This window comes from Bos mutus, chromosome 20 (assembly GCF_027580195.1).
Source record: "Bos mutus isolate GX-2022 chromosome 20, NWIPB_WYAK_1.1, whole genome shotgun sequence".
Classification (NCBI taxonomy): domain Eukaryota; kingdom Metazoa; phylum Chordata; class Mammalia; order Artiodactyla; family Bovidae; genus Bos; species Bos mutus.
Window position 1 is genome coordinate 30,218,725 of NC_091636.1, and position 22,287 is coordinate 30,241,011.

Genomic DNA, 22,287 nt, shown 5'->3' on the forward strand with positions numbered 1-22,287 from the left:
CTTTCTTTTTTAAATTAACTTCTATCGGAGTACAGTTGCTTTACGATGTTGTGTTAGTTTCTACTATACAGCACAGTGAATCAGCCACACACAGGCACATATCCTCTCCCTTTGGGACTTTCTTCCCACTGAGGTCGCCATAGGGCATTAAGAGTATATTCTCATTGTGAGAATAAATACTCTCTGTGCTCTAGAGTATACTCTCACTGTGCTGTGTGCTCAGTCGCCTCAGTTGTGTCTGACTCTTTGTGACCCCATGGACTGTAGCCCGCCAGGCTCCTCTGTCCGTGGGATTCTCCAGGGAAGAGTACTGGAGTGGGTTGCCATTTCCTTCTCCAGGGGATCTTCCCGACCCAGAGATCAAACTCAAGTCTGTTGCATTGAAGGTGGATTCTTTACCCACTGAGCTACCTGGGAAGCCCACAGTCTCACTAGTTACTGGTTTTATACATAGTATCAATAGTGTTGTCTTATTTTACAGCTAAAAGCATCCTAATAACAGACACAAGAAGTATACATTACTTTTATATTCAGAAAAATAATAAAGGTCAAGGTTTTAAAATGTCTAAGTACTAGAGACCTGACATTTGCTTCCTAAAGCCATAGAAAGAATTTTCTTCCCCCAGTTCATTCCTGCTAGACAATGGGTTTTGTTAGCTACTATATCATAGTGGTTTGTGGTTGGTTAATCTGCATAACATTGACAGCCATGAGGCACTGTAACCGTGACCCCAGCAGTCAGCACAAAGCTTGACATTTGTGCTAAGCTGTAAGACAACAGTGGTTGATCTATTTGATTTGTCCCCAAGTAGGAGGCTATGTGGGAGAAGAAAATGGCAACCCACTCCAGTGTTCTTGCCTGGAGAATCCCAGGGACCGCGGAGCCTGGTGGGCTGCCGCCTATGGGGTCGCACAGAGTCGGACACAACTGAAGCGACTTAGCAGCAGCAGGAGGCTACATGAAAGCTGACCAAGGACACTGTGCTCTCTTGGAGAGGGCCCCGTAACATCTCATCAACGTAGGCAGGGCAGCATTATCTCTAAAAGAAGAACCATGCAACAGCACAGTGGTTTATTTTCTGAAGAGGGTGGTCAGGCCAAACTCTGGCTCGGTTGGGTAGATGGGCTCTTCTTTAAATACAGAAACTCTGGGAACTTCCCTGGTGCTTCAGTGGTTAAGACTCCACCTACCAATGCAGGGGGTGTGTCCCTCCCAGGTCAGGGAGCTAAGATCCCACTTCTTACAGACAAAAACCCAAAACATAAAACAGAAGCAATATTGTAACAAATTCAATAAAGACTTTAAAAATGGTCCACATCAAAAAAATCTTTAAAAGAAAAATGCTGACACCCTGTTCCTGACACAGATGAGGAGGCCTCTGAGAAAGGGACTCACTGAAGCAGAGGTGCATGCAATTGACTTACTTCTTATTGACAGCCTCCTCGGAAGAGGAGCAAACACCATAGCAGCAAGTAAGAAGAGAGAGTTTTCATACAGGCATGCGTCAGGGAGGAGGGGTTACCTGGCCCTGTAGATGAACCCTGTGAGTTGGCATGGGCTTAGGAGGCCAGCGCTTCAGTCAATGCCTGTGTCTCCAGGGAAATCCTAGAACACAAAAATAACAAGATAAGCTCTTTGGTATTTCTGGATGCCAACTTCTGTCCTGGGTGTTCAGGACTCCTTTTTATCCAAAAGGTAAGCAAGATAAGTAAACAGTTACGAGGCATCAGATGTGGGCTCTGTCTTTCAGAAATGCAGGTTAACAAATAATGTTGAGTCGTAGTAACTAATAACTTGCTGAATGACAAGGTGAATCACTCACAAAAGGTAAGATTAGGGTTTCAAAATTTCTTTATTTTGTCACACAGGTTTAAAAGGGAACAATGTTAATCTTTACCAAAAGATCAGAGCAGGTACCAACAGGCCAGAAAGGATAAGCTAGGTTTCTTTATAGACAAAGATGGCAATGTGAGAGGCAAATGTTAGGATGTGGTTTGAAATATACTGGTTCCACCAGCCAGGAGCTAATCTCCCTTAGAACAGTGGTTCTCAGCTTTGACTGTACATTAGAATCACCTGGAAAGCTATATGTCCCCATAAGGCATCCTAGACTGAAAAATCAGACTCTCTGGGGTTTGGAGTGGGGCAGTCCTCAGTGTTTTCTAGACCTCTCTAGATGATTCATCATGGGAATTGAGAACCAGCTGCCCTTGGAATGGAACTTTCTGCCATCACTCTAAGTTTCTGGGCTCTCTGCTTCCTCTCAGGATGTAGGAGTTTCTGTGGCGTCAGTAGCAGCACTGATGCTTTGACATAGCGGAACAAGTGGCATATGGGAAACTCAGTAATAGACATATTCAAGACTCGAGGGGCTTCCCTGGTGGGATGAGAGGACGAGATGGTTGGATAGCATCACCAACTCAATGGATATGAGTTTGAGCAAACTCCAGGAGATAGTGAAGGACAGGGAAGCCTGGCGTGCTGCACTCTGTGGGGTCACAAAGAGTTGGACACGATGTAGTGACTCAAAAGCAACAACAAGCCTTGAACACACCTCAGTTAGTACATGACATTTTTTCATTGAGGCATAGCTGATGTACAATGTTGTATTAATTTCTGCTGTACATCAAAGTGATTCAGTTATACATATATACATTCTTTTCTATATTCTTCTCCAAGCGTCTCTCATATCCTCCTGCATTGGCAGGCAGGCTGTTTACCACCAGCACCATCTGGGAAGCCTCGTCATAGGATACTGAATATAATTTTCTGTGCTATACAGTAGGGCCTGCTGTTTATCCGTCCTGTATATAATAGTTTGCATCTGCTAACCCCAACCTCCCAATCCTTCCCTCCCCCAGCTCCCTCCCCCTTGGCAAGCACAAGTCTGATCTCTATGTTCCTGAGTCTGTTTCATAGGTAGGTTCATTTGGGTCATATTTCAGATTCCACATATAAGTGATATAATACGGTATTTTGTTCTCTTTCTGAATTACTTCACTGTGATAGTCTCTAGTTGCATCCATGTTGCTGCAAATAGCATTATTTCATTATTTTTTTCTGAGTAGTGTCCCACTGTCTATATGTACCACATCTTCTTTAACCATTCACCTGAGTACATGACATTTTGAACTTGTGTGGAATGAGGGGAGATGAGTTTCAGCAAAGCCATACTCGCCTGCTATGCAGAGTCACTGCGTAAGATCTGCAGGGCAGGGCAGGGCCCTGGGTCTATGCTGGTCTCCACTGCATCCTTGGGCCCAGCCCAAGTCAGCACAGAGCGTGGGTTCGATACGTGTGTTGAGGGGGATTGAATGGCTGTTTCAGGGGGACATTTCTTGTTTCAAACATTAAACCTTTTGGAAGAGAGATGGTGAACATAAAAAATCACTGAGCACCAAGACACTATTTAAGATACTTTTCATAAATTGATTCTGGGATATGAATACATCTGACTATTCTCAGGGAATGTGAAGAAGGAATATAACAGAAACACCTACAAGTTTAAGGCACTTCCCAGGTTCATAAAGTAACATGAACAAATTTGAGTGGAGAACAATTTCACTGAGTTTATGAATAAACAAGGAAACACAGGGCAGACGTACCATATAGTGCTCTGTACTCTGTTTCACAGAGAGGAAAACTCAGCAGGCAATGAGTTTGGGATGGTCTAGTCTCAGTGTAATAATTACATATCCAGCCAGAGTTCAACCCCAGAGCATAAGCTCACCACTGTTTCATGCTTCCTGTCACTGACATGATGGTGATGCAGGTTGAGCATGACTGTGTTTACCAGCTCCTATTATACAGCCCAGAAAAGGCTTCCCTGTCTCAACAGGAAAATCTACACAACAGACCATAAACCCGTGACGTTTACTTTCATCAGAAAACACTCACACGAATATCTGTGGTTTGCACTCCTCTGAAGTGACTGCATCTCCTGTCTAAAGGCATACCTAAAAAACTTTCAATCACGTTACAATCCCATTCCATATCTTTATTGCTATTTTAAAACCAACCTATACATATTGTAAACATTTCTAGGCAACAAAAAATGTAAACAGTTACTCTTGCCATCCTGGGTTTTATCAGTAGTATCCACTACAAGGAGTAAGGCGGTAAACTTTTGAAGCTCTTATTAGGCGTATAAACCTGAGAAGCACTGTCACAGAGAACATTTGAATATTAAAGAGAAAGGACACTTAAGGATTTTATAATAGCCAGAGTTTGGCCTACCCTTCATTCTATTTATTCTCTTTGCAACTATCAGATTTGGAAACTATTTATCACACAGAAAATCACCTAATGGATAGAAATGCACTCAATGCCACCGACTGGAAATATAAATAGTGATATTGCAGGAAGCATGTGAAACATGTAAAAAGATAGCAGATTCATATGCAACCAGTTTGTTCTACCAAAATATATTATAAGTTTTAACTTTTGGTATGGATAAAGAAACATGAAATGATAATGAAATTATAGTTTTCTTTTATATCAGTCACTAATTGGCATTTTAGGAGAAAATTCTAAGCTACAAACTTTAAAAATCTTTATAGTTTAACGGTTAACACCCCCATTACATCTTCCATAAAAACAACCATTTTTCAAGCTATCGGCAATATTTTTTGAAAAGTTCAAGAATATTAACATGACTAACCTTTTTCACTGAGTTCTCTGGTTCACAGCTTCTTTCACCGTGGAGTGAATTAGTGATCGAGTCAGGAGGAGGATGTGAGAGGGGCGTTGTCACCAACACCAGCACGCTTACGTTAGTTCACCTCTCAGCTGACGACGGAAGAGTGGGTGATGAGCTTAACGCCAGGCTGGCTTTCACTGAGGTACTAAGAAGGGTCTGGCCACATGGCCTTCCTCAGGGCCACATGAGATGAAGGCCACCTGAGGATTGCCTAGAGAAATGTGGTTTGATTCACCATATACTGTTTATTCAAGGTCCCAGACTTAGTGAAGTTACACGTTAATTTGGGTATTTCTGTCTGATAAAGAAGCAATTTCTTCTGTCATTTGGGAAAAGATCCCCCAGATGACAATTCCTGTCCCTGTTGAATAACTGTCAGATTTGTATATAACCCAGCAATCTTCTCTTAGCGTTGTTACAAATGCCTGGCTTCTCAAATCTCTTGGAGTCAGTTTTCATATCTTACTGGTTTCCTCATTGAAACAGAGCAGGACCCTATGATCCTTGTCCCTCATGTCCTCTGCCTGCCTTTTGTCTGTGGGGAAACTTTAGCCAAAGAATAAGTTTAATCAGAGAAGTAAGAAAATGCAGAAACAAAGGAAAACAGTCCAAGAACACCAATAATACCAATACCAGGAAACCAAATAATAGTCATTAAACATAGTCAAGGACCTTTAGTTCCTTATCAAGGTCTATAGATAATATCCTGAGCCATATCCTATGGGCTGTCTTAGATACTGGAACTCCCACAAAGTGGAAGAAGTTAACTACAGGATGACCAGACGATAGCCATGACATAATCTGCCACAATTCTGAGAATTTGCCTCAAGAAATTGGGAACAAACTGGCCTTGGTACTGAAGATTAATTGTACTTAAAACAACCAATATGATGCTGGTCAGACCACTCAGGACCAATTTCAAGATGACTGTCAGAGCTGACTGTACTGCTGTTACCTATAGCTCCCTCCATCTGCCTATTAAAGCTCTTGCCCAGTTGCCCACTGGTTGTAGGAGGGGGAGATGGCCTTTGGACAGGTGTTCCCCACCCCACCCACCAGTTGCCAGCATCCAGAATGAGGCACACTTTCCTTTCCTCCAACCTTACCTCTTTATTGGCTTTTGACTGGCAAACAGCTGGACGCCTTACATCATCAGTTAATAAGTTGAATTAAGTCTTTGTCACATGTTCATTTCATTCACATTAGAGAGTCATGTGACCTTTTGAAAGTTGTATTTGATCCGTTTTGAAGGTCATCCACTGAGCTGGCTGAGAGGATTAACCCGATGGAGACAATCTATTTGCAGGCACATGTTTTCTTGGCTTTTGAAGTGAATCCTGGGTGACAACACAACTCTCTAGTTATTTTTTTCTTTTTCTACTGAGATTATGTACTTGTTTTTATGTCTGGCTTGTACACCTTCAGTAAGTCAGTCTGAACAGAGAGCAGCAATGATGGGTGTTTGCTATTATGGTCTGACTACTTGGTGATCTCTAATGAAGACCTGTTCTCTGTTGGGTGAGAGATGACAGAGAATCCAGTTAGTAGTCTTCTTCCTTGTTTTTGCTTTTAAACAAATCTGTTTGTCTACTTGCAACCTTAAAATCAATTAAGACTTACGTGCTCACTAAGAAAAGTCACCCTAAGTTTTTGTGTTTCTGGTTCACTTCTAATCTGTAGCTAATGTGCAAAGATAGAAGTTTTCCCTCTGTGTGTCTGCATGTCTATAATGGATAAATTAAACAAAAATAAATTTAAAAATATAATTAAGAAAGGCCTTCACCTCTCATTGTGTAATAGAAATATTTTCCTAACACTAGAGGCTATTAAAAAGCGAGATTATGATGTCTCTTAAAGGAGCACTGTTATGATCAGTTTTTAAACATAGTCACTTATATGAGTCAAATCTTCCTTCAAAACCCAGAAGACAAAGAATCTGAACTTCCTCTGGTATTTTGTATGCTAGAATTTTAAGAAAAATATTTTTCTTACAGAAATTGCTAGCTTGGAAACATTTTAAGGATTCTGGTTTACGTAACGAGTCCATTTCCAGCACGACCTGGAATCTTGCTACAACTTGAAATTCTTGAGTCCCAACCCAGACTGACTGAATCAGAAACTCTGTGGGTGGGACCCAAAATATGTATTTTAACAAGCCTTTAAATGGTTCTTTTCATACTGTTCATGGGGTTCTCAAGGCAAGAACACTGGTTTGCCATTCCCTTCTCCAAACTACCTTCTTCAAACTACCTCACAATTGCACTCATCTCACATGCTAGCAAAATAATGCTCAAAATTCTCCAAGCCAGGCCTCAACAGCATGTGAACCATGAAATTCCAGATGTTCAAACTGGATTTAGAAAAGACAGAGGAACCAGAGATCAAATTGCCAACATCTATTGGATAATCAAAAGGACAAGAGAATTCCAAAAAAAAATCTGCTTTATTGACTATGCCAAAGCCTTTGACTATGTGGATCACAACAAATTGTGGGAAATTCTTCAAGAGATGGGAATACCAGACCACCTGACTTGCCTCCTGAGAAATCTGTATGCAGGTCAAGAATCAACAGTTAGAACTGGACATGGAACAACAGACTGGCTCCAAATCAGGAAAGGGGTATGTCAAGGGTGTATATTGTCACCCTGCTTATTTAACTTATATGTAGAGTACATCATGAGAAACGCTGGGCTGGAAGAAGCACAAGCTGGAATCAAGATTGCTGGGAGAAATATCAATAACCTCAGATACACCACCCTTATGGCAGAAAGTGAAGAGGAACTAAAGAGCCTCTTGATGAAAGTGAAAGAGGAGAGTGAAAAAGTTGGCTTAACATTAATGAAAAACTCAACATTCAGAAAACTAAGATCATGGCATCTGGTCCTGTCACTTCATAGGAAATAGATGGGCAAACAGTGGGAACAGTGAGAAACTATATTTTTTGGGGCTCCAAAATCATTGCAGATGGTCACTGAAGCCATGAAATTAAAAGATGCTAGTTCCTTGGGAGAAAAGCTATGACCAACCTAGACAGCATATTGAAAAACAGAGACATTACTTTGCCAACAAAGGTCTGTCTAGTCAAAGCTATGGTTTTTCCAGTAGTCATGTATGGATGTGAGAGTTGGACTATAAAGAAAGCTGAGCGCTGAAGAATTGATGCTTTTGGACTGTGGTGTTGAGAAGACTCCTGAGATCAGTCCATCCTAAAGGAAATCAGTACTGAATATTCATTGGAAGGACTGATGCTGAAGCTGAAACTCCAATACTGTAGCCACCTGATGCAAAGAACTGACTCCTTGGAAAAGACCCTGATGCTGGGAAAGATTGAAGGCAGGAGAAGGGGATGACAGAGGATGAGATGGTTGGATGGCATCATCGACTCGATGGACATGAGTTTGAGCAAGCTCTGGGAGCTGGTGATGGACAAGGAAGCCTGGCGTGCTGCAGTCCATGGCGTTGCAAAGAGTCGGACATGACTGAGAGGCTGAACTGAACTGAACAGATGGTTCTGATATACACTAAAATTTGAGAACTAATTGATTAATCCAGGGGAAACTGCTTAGTTCAACTCACTGTTGTTGTTCAACCTCTCAGTCATGTCCAACTCTTTACGACCCCATCGACTGCAGCATGCCAGGCTTCCCTGTCCTTCACTATCTCCAGGAGCTTGCTCAAATTCATATCCATCGAGTCAGTGATGCCATCCAACCATCTCGTCCTCTGTCGTTCCCTTCTCCTCCTGCCTTCAATCTTTCCCAGTGTCATGGTCTTTTCCAAGGAGTCAGTTCTTTGCATCAGGTGGCTACAGTATTGGAGTTTCAGCATCAGTCCTTCTAATGAATATTCAGGACTGATTTCCTTTAGGATGGACTGGTTGGATTGCCTTGCAGTCCAAGGGACTCTCAAGTCTTCTCCAACACCACAGTTCAAAAGCATCAATTCTTAGGTGTTTAGCTTTCTTTATGACCCAACTCTTACATCCATACTACTGGAAAAACCATAGCTTTGACTAGACAGATCTTTGTCTGCAAAGTAATGTCTCTGCCTTTTAATATGCTGTCTAGATTTGTCATAACTTTTCTTCCAAGGAACAAGAGTCTTTTAATTTCATGGCTGCAGTCACCATCTGTAGTGATTTTGGAGCCCAAGAAAATAAAGTCTGTTACTGTTTCCATTGTTTCCCCATCTATTTCTCATGAAGTGATGGGACCAGATGCCATGATCTTCATTTTTTGAATGTTGAGTTTTAAGCCAGTTTTTTCATTCTCCTCTTTCACCTTCATCAAGAGGTAAAACTGTTTATTGTTGATTGAAAGTACCAGTTTTAGTGAAGTCACATGTTAGCTTACAGATTTCTGTCCTTAGAGATGCCAGTAATTTCTATCCTGTGGAAAAGATTATGGTTTATCATTAAAGGTTAGGGTTTATGGCCTTGTTGGACATTAATCAGATTTGTGTCTCACTCAGCAATCTTTTACTAATATTGCCTAAAATACCTAGTTCCTGAAATTAGTTGTAACATCTTACTGGTTTTCTTACCAGTTAATTAGCTGAATGAAATCTTTGACAGATGTTCAACTTAAACTTACATAAGCATAAAAGCTTTAAACTTTTTGAAAATTGGAGTTTTTTTTTTTTTTTTTTAATTTTTGATCTTTCCATGCAGCATGTGGGATTTTAATTCTCCGACCAGGGAACAAACCCACACCCCTGCAGTGGAAGCAAGGATTCCTTTTTTTTCTAGTCAAAATGTTTATTGTCAATATTTTGCTCTGTAGAGATAACAGTTGTAGTATGCTTTTCTACTTTAATACTTGATGATTGATCTGCTATTTTTTTAAATTTATTTTTAATTGAAGGATAATTGCTTTACAGTATTGTGTTGGTTTCTGCCAAACACCAACATGAATCAGCCATAGGTATATGTCCCCTTCTCTCTTGAACCTCCCTCCCCATTCCACCCCTTTAGGTCACTGCAGTGCCCCGGTTGAGTTCCCTGAGTCATAGAGCAAATTCCCAGTGGGAAGCATGAATTCTTAACCACTGGATGGCCAGGAAGTCCTTTGAAATATTTTGCTAATGTATTTCACTCTGTGGCAGTAATGAGCCCTAGTCCTGTACTAGGCAGCGAGCACCTTGACGGCAGGACCAGTTTTGCTCAATATTTAACCCTCACATCAAGCAGTGTCTGGTACATGAGCTCTAAATAAATTTTTATGCAATCAACAAACACTACCTAAAAGGTATTTAATTTTTAAAAGAGGAATTTTATAACTGGCCCTAATTATCATTCCTGTTGTTTTAATTAACTGTCTATTTCTTAAAGGAGTTTTCTGGGGCTTATTATCAGGGACCCTGGGTCTAAAAGGCACAGCATTGGAAAGGGGAATTTTGTTCAGGATATTCTCTGAGATCTGTTGGTTGTCAACCTGAGTCAGACCAGGAGAGAAGTGGTTATTTTAGAGTCAATCCTAGCATATGTTTTTTGGTGCCTGTTCTGTTGTAGAGAGCACTTGCAAACAATACTCAAGAGTGGTATGCCCAAATGGATCACTGGATTTTGTTACTTTATGGTTCAGCAGTAACGCACTGGCCTGCAATGCAGGAGATGCAAGAGATGTTGGTTCTATCCTGGGGTTGGGAAGATCCCTTGAAAGAGGAAATGGGAACCCGCTCCAGTATTCATGCCTGGAAAATTCCATGGACAGAGCCTGGTGAGCTACAGTCTATGGAATCACAAAGAGTCAGATCACAAAGTGACTGAGTGCATATACCCACATAGACACACACATGCAATATGAATAGGAACTAACACTTCATGGATACGGGCTATTAGTAAGAAAAAGAACCAAATGGAGGGGTGAATGGTGTTAGGTAAAATCAGTTTAAAGCATATGCCTGACATGGGGGAAGCAGGAGTACTATTTTCACATATGACTGAGCTTGCCTTTGGAGCGAACATCTATCATTTTTTTCTCCCTGTGGTTTTCCTTAGGCAGACTGTGCCTCCTGCCTTCTAGGTGGTCTGGGGGCAAGGGTGGGTTGTTAAACAGTCATCCCCTTTCTCCCCTCAACTCCATACAGTGGTGCATTTATATCCAGGGGAAATGGATTTCTGCCTCCTGGAAAATTTAATCCTGAGCCCAATGATGAATGAAGGGATTTAAGCATTACCAAAGAGGCACCCCACATGGCTGGCCATGACTTCCTGATTGAGATAGCTGGTCTAGTTTCAACCTTTGGGACTGCCTACTTCTTCAGCTTTTCCTTCCATTAATTCCCATTTGCTTAAATTAGCTAGATCAAGTTTATGTGGCTTGCAACCCACTGTAGTAACTGATGTCACACCTGTTTTCCAGATGAAGTGATTTAACCTAAGTCCCAACTCGTGGTCACACCAACTGCGAGCTGCTGCTCTCTCTTCCAGATGTTGGTGCAGCGTGAGTTTATAGTGCTCCTGGAGTGGAAGTAAAGAACATCTGACTTTTATCGAAGAAATGACTTCTCTTTCCCAGACGACTTTTCCTACCAAAAAGCTTATTCACGGGAGAAAAATATTCTCAATATACTTCTAGAAATAGTAATAAGTCTATGTTGATTAACTTAGGTTGAATTTATTTTAACTGTATCGTTTGCTCTACTGGAGCACCCTGGCAGGACAGAAGGGCTAAGCTGAAAATCCTAACTAAGTCCCTTAATGCTGCTGCTGCAGCTGAGTTGCTTCAGTCGTGTCTGACTCTGTGCGACCCCATAGACGGCAGCCCACCAGGCTTCCTGTCCCTGGGATTCTCCAGGCAAGAACACCGGAGTGGGTTGCCATTTCCTTCTCCAATGCAGGAAAGTGAAAAGTGAAAGTGAAGTCGCTCAGTCGTGTCCAACTCTAGCGACCCCATGGACTGCAGCCTACCAGGCTCCTCCGTCCATGGGATTTTCTAGGCAAAAGTACTGGAGTAGGATGCCATTGCCTTCTCCGAATTCCATTAATAATCTTATGTAATTTTAAAGAAAAAGCTGCAGGCAAACAGCAAAAAAGGACTTTATTCATTTATAACATCATTTTGTAAACAATCACACTGTGCATTTTGAAATTCAATAATAACAAATTTTTTTCTATGGATTTATAGCAAACCCTATATAAAGTCAATGAGTTAAGACAAGAGTGAAGATGAATAGGGAGGAATAATTTCCAAAAACGTTAAATTACAGCACTTGATACAAAGACAGATAACCATCTGTACCATAAAAATTTACATGCCACAAAACACTCACTTATAATTTTAAATATGCAGTAAAACACATTTATTAAAAAAAAAACCATCAACATTAACTTTTTTATAAACCAGTGACTCAGAGGAATACTTATTAAAACTTACTAAAAATCAGTAAATATTGCAACTGAGGTAAAAATTTATAAGTAAACAAAACTATCATTTATAAGGGCCAAAGGTAAACCGAAGGGCAGATGACACTTTCTGACGACTCTGTCTACTCCTTGATGTTCTGAAGCAGTTTCAATAAATGGGACTCAATAACCTGTTGAACTAAAACAGACAGGTGATCAAGACTACAGCACGCTCATTACAAAATTTTAAAAACTATCAAATTCAACTTAACCTCACCAACTTTTTCCTAAAATAATTTCTAATTAGGATATACTCATAGTTCAAGGGAGATAAGATTACAATGCAATACATAAAACTTAGTCTATCACTGGCTTTAACAGTTGTTCAAGTTATTGGATTTTTCTGTTTTGGGTTTCTAAATTTTGGAACTGAAGAAGAGTCCAGAATATAAGGCTGTTCTTATATTTCTCTGTTCTAAGGAACAGAGACAGGGCAACTATCAAGCATTGTTTAAACAGTGTGCTAGGAAATATTAAACAGATCTGTAAATAGGTGTGCACTTATCCCCAGCAACTATTGTTTGGGTGGGTGAAAAGTAACAGTAACAAACTCATTTCTAGACTTTGTAGGAATCAGTTGATTTTACCCACAATTAAAAGTATATGTCAGGAGTTAGGATAACATACGTGTTCCATGACTGCAAGTGGTGAGAACAGTCTGGACCACTGGCTTCTATTATCACAGAACTTTACTAAAATGGAACCTGAGAATTCTAAAACACTTACCACTTCTATAGCCCAGGGCTACAGCTAGATCCATAGAATTATACCCAGAGTCAGTTTCAATTGTTGGGTCAGCTCCATTTTCTATACCAAAATAGAAACATCTACATAAACAAAATGAACACGTGGATGTGTCTGTCTATGGTGGCTCATGTGCAAATAGCGGGACAGCTTTTTTGCAAATTTGGAGGGTATTTTCTGGATGGTCTGACAGAGTACAGGAAGGGCACAGAATTCACTCTGGTGGGTCAGAGGGAAGACACTTTAAACATACAGGCATCCTCTAGAGCAACTGAAACTAATACACAACCACCGATAGAACTTCGGCTTAAAGACACTGTAGGTAGAGAAAAGAGAAAAAAGCCACGGGTTCACATGTGAGCTCTGAAAGCAAAGCAGCAAGAACAGACGCTGTGACTGCAGGCGTGCGGTGTGCTGGGGCTGGGGCTACATGAGAGCCTCAGGGAAGGGGTGCTCCAGGGTGCATAATATGGCAGGGGCAGCTCACGATTCTCGTGAGGCAGCTTGTAAAAAACCACATCTTCATGTGGCATTTTCTCAATGTTTCCACTTTGCCTGCTTACCTAAGAGCATTTTTACACATTTCACATGATTTCCGTGTACAGCGTAAAGCAAAGGTGTCCCTCCATTCTGGGGGAAAAAAACAGGTGATTTAGCTTTTCAAGGATAAGATTCAAATTATTTAGTGCTGCTGTGTGAAGCTTTACTAAGAATTGGGCATGTAAAAGTAGTTTAAGCTAATTTAAAAATTTTGTGAGGAATACTTAAATCAGAATTAGGACAGTAACTTTTTCTTCTAGGTGTTTCATTAACTAAAGGTATTCTTCTAAGTGTTTAATAAAATATAGTTTTCCAAAACCCAAAAATCAGTATTATAGACTCACCCAATCATATTCATTTACATCAACTCCACAATCCAGCAGCATTTTGACAATATCTGTGTAGCCCTTGCTACAGGCCAATGACAGAGCACTTTCTCGACCTTTTCCTAAAAGCTGAGGATCAGCGCCCTGGAGTGGGAAATGGAGAGAAAAGACGTCTCAGTTTTTTGAAAATAAGAATATTGTTACTTTCGTCAATAATAATTATAGGTCAGGTAACGTTCTGGGGTTAACACAGTACTAACACAAACGTCTACTCCTGGATGCTCCGTTATCAAGGTCATCTGAAGGTCTTCCTTTCTCCCTCTACCTGGATCCTAACTGTCTTGCCACTTGGAGCCAAATTATATCTTCTCCAAGAAGCTTCTCTTACAGACTTTTTCCCCATTGCGCTGGGCATTCACTTCTCTCTCACTGCTTCATGAATGACTACACTTGCCTATTTAACTAGATCTGAGTTCCACAAGAATATGAAGAAGAACATGTAAACTTTCTTGTTTTTGATCCTCTGCCATTACATCTAGCTGGCTGGAGATACAAAAACTACTATATACTTAACTGAACTTGAATAACTGTACATATACATTGTCTGCGGGGTTTTCCTTACATTCTGAAGTAGAAACTCTACCACAGCTATTTGCCCGTGTGCTGCAGCCCACATCAGAGGGGTAAATCCTTCTTCGTCCGTGTGGTTGATAACATTTTCTATTTAAAAGAAAAGCAATTTTTGTGATCTAATTTAACAACCACATATTAATATTGCTATGAAAACACTGGCATTCTAAAAAGGTGACTGTTACTCAATGAGGTTCATACTGTGCTGATTCGGGTTCACTGAACTACTGTGTTTTTGCAATTTTCAGTCTGAATGTATTAAAATATGGTTCAATGTACATAGCTGAGTTCAAACAGTACATTATTAAAACTATAAACTACTGGATACAACATAATGCTAGGTACAGGACAGTCCATAGAACACCGGACTCAGAATCAGGAGATCAGAGTTTGAATGCTGACTGTCGCTTTCCGGCATATCATTTAATTTCTTTAACATCCAGAATAAGACCTTGCTCATCTCAATGTAAAACTGGGAGGATCACAATAAAAATTAGGTTAATGATAGCCCTTAGCATTATATAAATACATATTATAGAAAGTCCAAGATCTTTTTTTTTTTAATTTTATTTTATTTTTAAACTTTACATAATTCTATCAGTTTTGCCAAATATCAAAATGAATCCATCACAGCCAAGATCTTATTAAAGCTATTTTTACTCACCAGTTAACATTGCTGCCTTTGAATTTTCTCAAATTTTTGGTATCATAATGTGAATGAAAACTCAATCACTTGAAAAACAGTTTTACGCAATTCTACCTCAAAACCAATTTTGCTCCCTAGACTCAGTCTACTGGGTCCACAGTTTCGTCCCTAAATTTATTTAGTATATTGAGAATAAGATCTTCATATACTTATAAACAAACAAAAGATAAAATAAGTCTTTCTTATAAAAGAATGACATGATTCTAAATGATGAAATGAGCCTTTCTTATAAAAGAATGACATGAGTAAAAAAACCACTCTTTAATCATATGCCCTGTGTTCAACTGATAATATTGGGACAATTGGCTAGTGTTTCGAAAAATGAAAACAAGAGTAAAACTCCATCTTTACCTCATTGCACCAAAACATGTTCCACGTAGGTTAAAGAAATGTAAAAAAGGAAACCACAGAAATTCTAGAATAAGGCATGAGTGAATTTATTTATAAACTTGGAGTAGGAAATCGTCTCTAAGCAAGATATAAAACTCAGACATCACAAGGATAAAAGTTTACCACTTAAAAATGTTAAGCTTTTGTTTGAAAATATAAAGTCAAAGGAAAAATGGGAAACTGGGGAAAAATGATATGCAACATAAGCAAAAAGTGAACTTCTTTAATTTAGGTAGGAGCTCATATAAATCAATATAAAACAGGCAGTTCACACAAAAAGAAATTCAAATAGACCATAATTTAAAAAAGGCAAACAAAACCAGCATGAAATACCATTTTTCACCCATGAGATTAGCAAAGATTTAAATCTGATAGTATTCCATGTCAGTGGAGTTATGGGGAAGCAGAAACTCTAACTCTGGTGTGAGGATAGGGCAAGCATCTGGTTTACATATATATATATATATATATAAAAATTCATGCACCTTTTGACTCAGTAAATATACTTATAGGAATTTACCCTATGGATATACTTCAAAACAATGCCAACAATATTGTTAAAATAAAAACAAACTGGAATCAACTACTACCAGGGGGACTCATTAAAAAATAAAGACATAACATGTACACATGCAATACAGTGCAAAACCACAGACCTATTAAAAAGGAATGAAACAGATCTTTGTGTGTTTACATGGGTGAAAAAAAGTGTAATGCACTGTGTATATTTTTTTTTCCAAAAAAGCACATACATATTCTCACATATAGCCCCAAGTATAAATAGAAATATTCTCCAGAAAAGTCTTCTGAAAATGTAAGAAACTTACAGTGCGTGCATTTGGAGGAAAGGCTAGGGTGGTAAGTGAAGCTGTAACTGCTATACATGACATTACTATTTTTAAAATAATCTATTATTATTATTTAAATAATCTTTTTATAATTTTTTAGATTATTACTTTTTAAATAATCTATTGGGTTATCTGCCTGGTGAGATTATGCAACCATTTCTTTTTTGTTTTTATACTTTCTTGTATAAAAATAAAATAACAAATCTGACAAATCCTATTAAATTTGTTTTAAATACATTCTTAAAAACAGGCTAGTACCTTGTTCGATTCGAGTAGCCAGGTAGAGCATCTCTCCCTGGGCAGCCAGCTGGTGAACAGATAAAGCTGAAACAATACCATAAAAAAGTTTCACATGTATCTGTAGGGTACACTACCATCATCTCATTGTTTATGTTCATGTAGCAATTTTCTTCTCCAAAACACAATCCCTGGGTTGGGAAGATCCCCTGGAGAAGGGAATGGCTATCCACGGCAGTATTCTTGCCTGGAGAATTACATGGACAGAGGAGCCTGGGTCCACGCGGTCGCAAAGAGTCAGATACCACTGAGTGAGTAACACTTTCACTTTTCAACTAAAAATATAGCCTAACATTTGCAAATGTCAGCATTATCTTAAACATATAAGAGTCTGAGAATTGACTCATATATGTTTAAGGCAATTCTGACAGCTGCAAAGTGTTATTGTCAATGAATATGCAAATTGACAATTATTAACAATTCAAATTGTTACTGATCTTATCAATTAAAGAAATGGTTTAGGTACTTAATTTTTAAAATCTCTCTTGGAACTTTCCTGGTGGTCCAGTGTCTAAGATTCTGTGCTCCCAATGCAGGGGGCCCGGGTCCAATCCCTAGTCAGGGACTAGATCCTGCCCCAACTAAGACCTGGCACAGACAAATAAAAATAATAAATAAATAAAAAGTTTAAAATCTCTCTTTGTCCAAGCTTATAAGGAACTTGGGTTTAAAAGACTCTTGTGTTTTAATTGACTGAATTCCTTTAAGTCCCAAATATTATTTCTTGAAATAATGGGTATTTCTTAACTTTAGAAGAACTGAGGAAATAAATGAAAAACTAGCCTTGAGAGTAAATTCTTGAGTGCAGACCTAGCTCTGGCTAATTAGCTGTGGGAGCCTGGAGAGCTGATTAAACATTTTCGTCTGTATCATGAGGGCTGTGAACCACATGATCTCCAGCTGTTTTTTTTTTAAACTCAAAAACGCTATGGTTTTGGGGAATTCCCTGGTGGTCCAGTGGTTAGGACTCAGTGCTCTAACTGCAGGGGCCTGGGTTTGATTCCTGGTTGGGGAACTAGGATCCCTTAAGCCTCTCAGTATGGTTAAAAAAACAACTATAGCTGGAATATTTTAAGGTAATCTCTTTATTTTAAAACAAAGCCAAACAGGCACAGTTATATCATAGCTCACTTTAAAATCAGTATCACTCAATCCTTGACTTCAGGTGATATGACTGGGTGGCCTTAATACAGAAAGGAAAGCAATTGGGAGCCATATGCAAATTTACATAAATGTCAAAAAAACAAAAATCGCCCTGAGGTGGAGTTAAAAGTCCATGAACTCTTTCTAGCTTACCTGTCACAGGATATGATTCAAAATCTGGAAGGATAGAATGTTTCCGAAATAAAGACATATATTTCACCATGCTTTAGAATATAGATACATTTACCTTATATTCTCAAATACAGTTCCTAACATCAAACTGCTGACTGGTTTTCTCTCATTAAGAAATCTGAACTATATAGAGTATTTTCTAACTTATACAGAAAATCTTCATTTTATTTCTTTTAGAATAATTCTACATTTTAAAAATTGTAAATTCAAAGTTTTTAAGAGGTGGTTTCATATTCATATTATATTTTGATTAAAAATTATATTAGAGATCACTCAGTTTTTACTACAAATCATTTGTTGATAGTGATCTAGTGTACAAGTAAAACCCACTCCAAGAACACAAAAAGACAATGTCTTGCTTTGCCCAAAGTTCAGAATAACTCATTTTTTATAGTTTCATAATTCATTTTTTACTATAGTTTTTTATTTAACTTTTTACTATAGTTTTTATAGTAAAACTATGAAGGTTTTAAGAATTAAAGTTTCAATCCATTCTCAACAGAGAAACATAAAACATGATATATTTGAATATGTGATAATATGTGAAAGCTTTAAATTACTAAAACTATCAGGATATCACTTATGCTTTCCAAAACAGGATATGCATTTAATGAAAATAATGTTTCAAAGCCAAACTCTTGAAACTATTACATTAGCAATAACAATATTTTCATACAGCAGTGGGAAATACTTACAATTTGCTAACAGAGGTGTGGTTGAGACCTCATTTCCTCTGTGTTTGTTGGTTAAAGTAGTTGACTGCTTTATGGGTGAGAAGTGCTTTGTTGTAGACGGAGTGTAGACATGCCTTACTTGAATTCCCGGAGAAGGAGATGTATGGATATTGCATTCAGCTAAGTAAAATTAATTTAAACACATTAAAACAATATTTTAACAACAAAGCATTTCCAAGTTCTACGTCAATGTTTACATTAAAAAATATAATACGTATAATATCTTCAACTGGTTCTCAAGTGACATTATTTTTTGCCATAAAAAATTTGTACTAGTAAAAGTTCCAGAAAAAAAATCAATATTAAGCTTGAGCAATATTATCCAGAGAGGTTTATTTTACTCAATAGATGGTTATAAAAGTAAATCTACAGTGTGATGACAGATTTCACTGCATTAAAGCACAAGAAGCTAATGCCAATCACATATTCATGGAATTAATTCATTTATAAAAGGCACATATAATTTTTTTCTCCTATAACTTTAAAAGGTACAATAAGAAACTTTAGTAGAGAATTTGTAAGTAAACAAAGATCAAGCAAGAAATAAAAAAAATCAACATGTACTTATGGACATTATATAACATGAAATTATTTAATTCTGGTTTCTGTAAGATTCTAGAAAACCATATTAAAAGGTGACTTCCAAACTCTCTTCCCAAACGAAAATTTCATGAACAGAAAGGAAAAAACAAACAAACAAAAACAAAACAAATGCAGGTATTTATACCATAACTTTCAACCTTTAAATAGGACAGATGCCACCTCCAGGTCTGAGTTAACTTGATCTTGAATATTTTTACTATCCTCTTCATTTAAGGACTTCACAAACCGAGAACAGACATTCATATCAAATCGGTTAGGCAGTATGAACTTCATTCCCATGGCAACACCCTGGGCTGATCCTTCTTCTGCACTGGAGTCCGGCGGGTGTTCTATTTTAATGTCTGGCATGCCACTGAGACTGTAACTGCTTGGACACTCTTCCACTATCAGCTGCGCTCCAATATCCAGATTTGCTGATGTGGCCATGATTTCAACTGGGTTTCAACAGTTAAAACATTTCTTCATGATTTCCTCTTGGTTTTAGAAGAATGGTATACTATATACTCTTTGAATTTGGGTATTAAAACATCTGAAAGAAAAAAAAAGTATATCAACTTAATGTACAGAAAATAATCATTTTCAATCACATATGCAAACAGTGCTCTTAGAAGCATCGATAGATAATAAAAAGCATAGTGTTCAAAGGTAGAAAAACCTGGGTCTGAATCCAAGTTTCACCATTTATTAGTTGATGTGAATCTGTATAAGTTCCTCAACCTCTCTAGGCCTCAGTCTCACTTGTAAAATGGGGATATACCAATAATCTCACAGGATCTTGGCAAAGATCAGATGAAATACAGTAACATTTTCACCTCCATTACTAGGTCCCAACAAACTGTACTTACCCTTCCCTTCCCTTTCCTATTCCTGAACACTGCTAACTGGATTTTTTAAAAATCAGGCTAACAACAAAAATAAACTTTTCATGTTAAAAAATATTAACCTCTAATCTGAGGTTCATTTTTCAACATGCTGTTTATAACTTGCTCTCAGTTTGAATTTAAGAAAAGGTAGAATCCATTTGTACACAAATAGATCAGCAACTACAGTATCCTTGGTTCCTGAGTAGTGAAAGGCTTTACAAAGTCTTGGTTATGATAACTGAAGACATATTTATTAATCAGTTTTTGTTCAGATCAAGTGTTAGCAACTTAATACAGGCTTTTATTAATATGAAAAATGACAATTTTCATTTTTATGAAAAATAAAAAATAGATTATGAATTGGTTTCCTTTGCTTTAGCATCTCTAGGATATTAAGATTTAAGTATAATTTTGGGCCCCAATCTTTGTAATAAGTATTAAGAAATAAGGATTAATGATTTTTATCCAAATATTGTCAAGACATAAACTCAAAAAATGTGAATTCTCAAAATACAGGTTATAAGCACATCTGTTACTGAATCATTTACCACTGTTTTAAATGAGTTTTCAGTAAGGTAATCACTGGCACTTTCCTATGGACCTCAATATATATAATCTGAAGAGAAATTTCATTTTTGTACCTAAATTTGCTTCTAAAAAAATAACTCCAAGATATATAATTGTCATAGATATATAGTCACTGAGACAGGAAGAAAATAAATAGCATCCAGTTAATTTTTTCATAATCTTTCCAGTGGCTCAGTTGTAAAAAATTCGCCTGCCAATGCAGGAGATGTGGGTTCAATCCCTGTGTCGGGAAAAAGGAAATGGCAACCCATTCCAGTATTCTCGCTTGAGAAACCCCATGGACAGAGGCGCCTGCCAGGCTGCGGTCCACGGAGTCGCAAAAAGAGTGGGACAGGACTTAGGGACGAAACAAAACAATTTTATCACGTTAAGGCTTACTGCCTCTTAGAAATTTTGAGTGTGCAAGGTGTTTTAAAGTTGTAATTAATTGGAACTAAAAGAGGATCACAGTGAAGTAAAAGTTGGCAAATCATACATTTTACAGATAGCCCCTGTTTACAGTTTTAAAACATCTTCCGAGATTTTTATAACAATCCTTTTTATGTTTTTATTTAATTTTTATAACAATCCTTTGAGTAGTCAGGGTAGGTAATCATAATCGATGTCCACCGCAGAGAACAGGGAGCTCATGACTCCCATCACTCCGTTCATTAAAATAAAAAGCAGCACTAAAGCAAAAGAAACCAATTCTTTCTAAACCAAGTGGAAATAGAATGCTTATCTTGGCACCAGTCTAGAGAGGAGGAGAAGCAAAATTGACCGGGTAAGCCATAATTTTGAAGTATAAGAAAAGAAGGGGCGGGGGGGTGGGGGTGACGATCCAGAAAAGGAGGCGGTGAGAAAAAAGAGGTAAAGCTAGAATCACCTCAACCAGTCAGAGCGCAGGGAGAAGGGGAGAGCGGCCCTAACGAAATAAAATGGGCAACTGGGTTATTCCCCAGTGGGTGCTAATAACAGGAACCCCCCGCCCACCGTTCTTCGTCCTGGAGTTGCCCTACGAGGAAAGGAAGGCGCTATGAGAATGATGCCTCACAGGCGACAGGTGTCCCGGCGTCCCAGGACAGGAACCCGCTGGAGGGGAGACTGTGGCAGGGAGGGAAGTCTCGTTCTGTCGCCACCCGCCAGCTCTGCCCGAAAAAACTCCCAGCGCGGCTCCGGCACGGCGGGCGGAAACTCTGGCTCAACCGCGGCGGGCCGGCCCCGGCAACAGGGACCGGAGGCTGCCCGGGTCGGGGCGCAGGGCCTGGCAACCACTCTCGACAGTCCACAGCGAGTCGGGCCTCTCCATCTGCGGCCAGAGTCACTGCAAGACCCCAGCCAAGCCCCGGCTTGTTGTGATCGCGACGTCACTTCCGATTTCTGCTTTCGGTTTCCGGCCAAAAAGCGTTCGGCGTCGTTGCAGCCGAGAGGACTTCCAGGTATTTTCCCGCCGCTGTGCTGCGCGATCTTTACGATCCCAGTAACTACAGAGATAGCGTCATTTCAGCCATGGTTCTGGGTCTATCGCCTGGCCTTGGCCTCGCGCTCTGGCCACGCCTCCTCCTCCACCATAGCCCCGCCCACCGGACCCTCCCCTGC

The 22,287-nt window shown here is 39.0% G+C and overlaps 1 protein-coding gene across 1 annotated transcript; it reads right to left on the minus strand.

Annotated features, from left to right (window-relative positions):
* Positions 1-11,723: 11,723 nt before the first annotated feature.
* Positions 11,724-22,200, minus strand: ANKRA2 (ankyrin repeat family A member 2). Its single transcript, XM_005889322.3, has 9 exons — positions 21,743-22,200; positions 19,396-19,787; positions 18,617-18,775; positions 16,548-16,613; positions 14,338-14,435; positions 13,734-13,859; positions 13,413-13,479; positions 12,832-12,912; positions 11,724-12,244 (listed from the first exon to the last, which is right to left on the minus strand). The coding sequence occupies exons 2-9, from the start codon at positions 19,682-19,684 to the stop codon at positions 12,189-12,191; spliced, it is 942 nt and encodes a 313-aa protein (XP_005889384.1). The 5' UTR covers positions 19,685-19,787; positions 21,743-22,200; the 3' UTR covers positions 11,724-12,188.
* Positions 22,201-22,287: the final 87 nt, after the last annotated feature.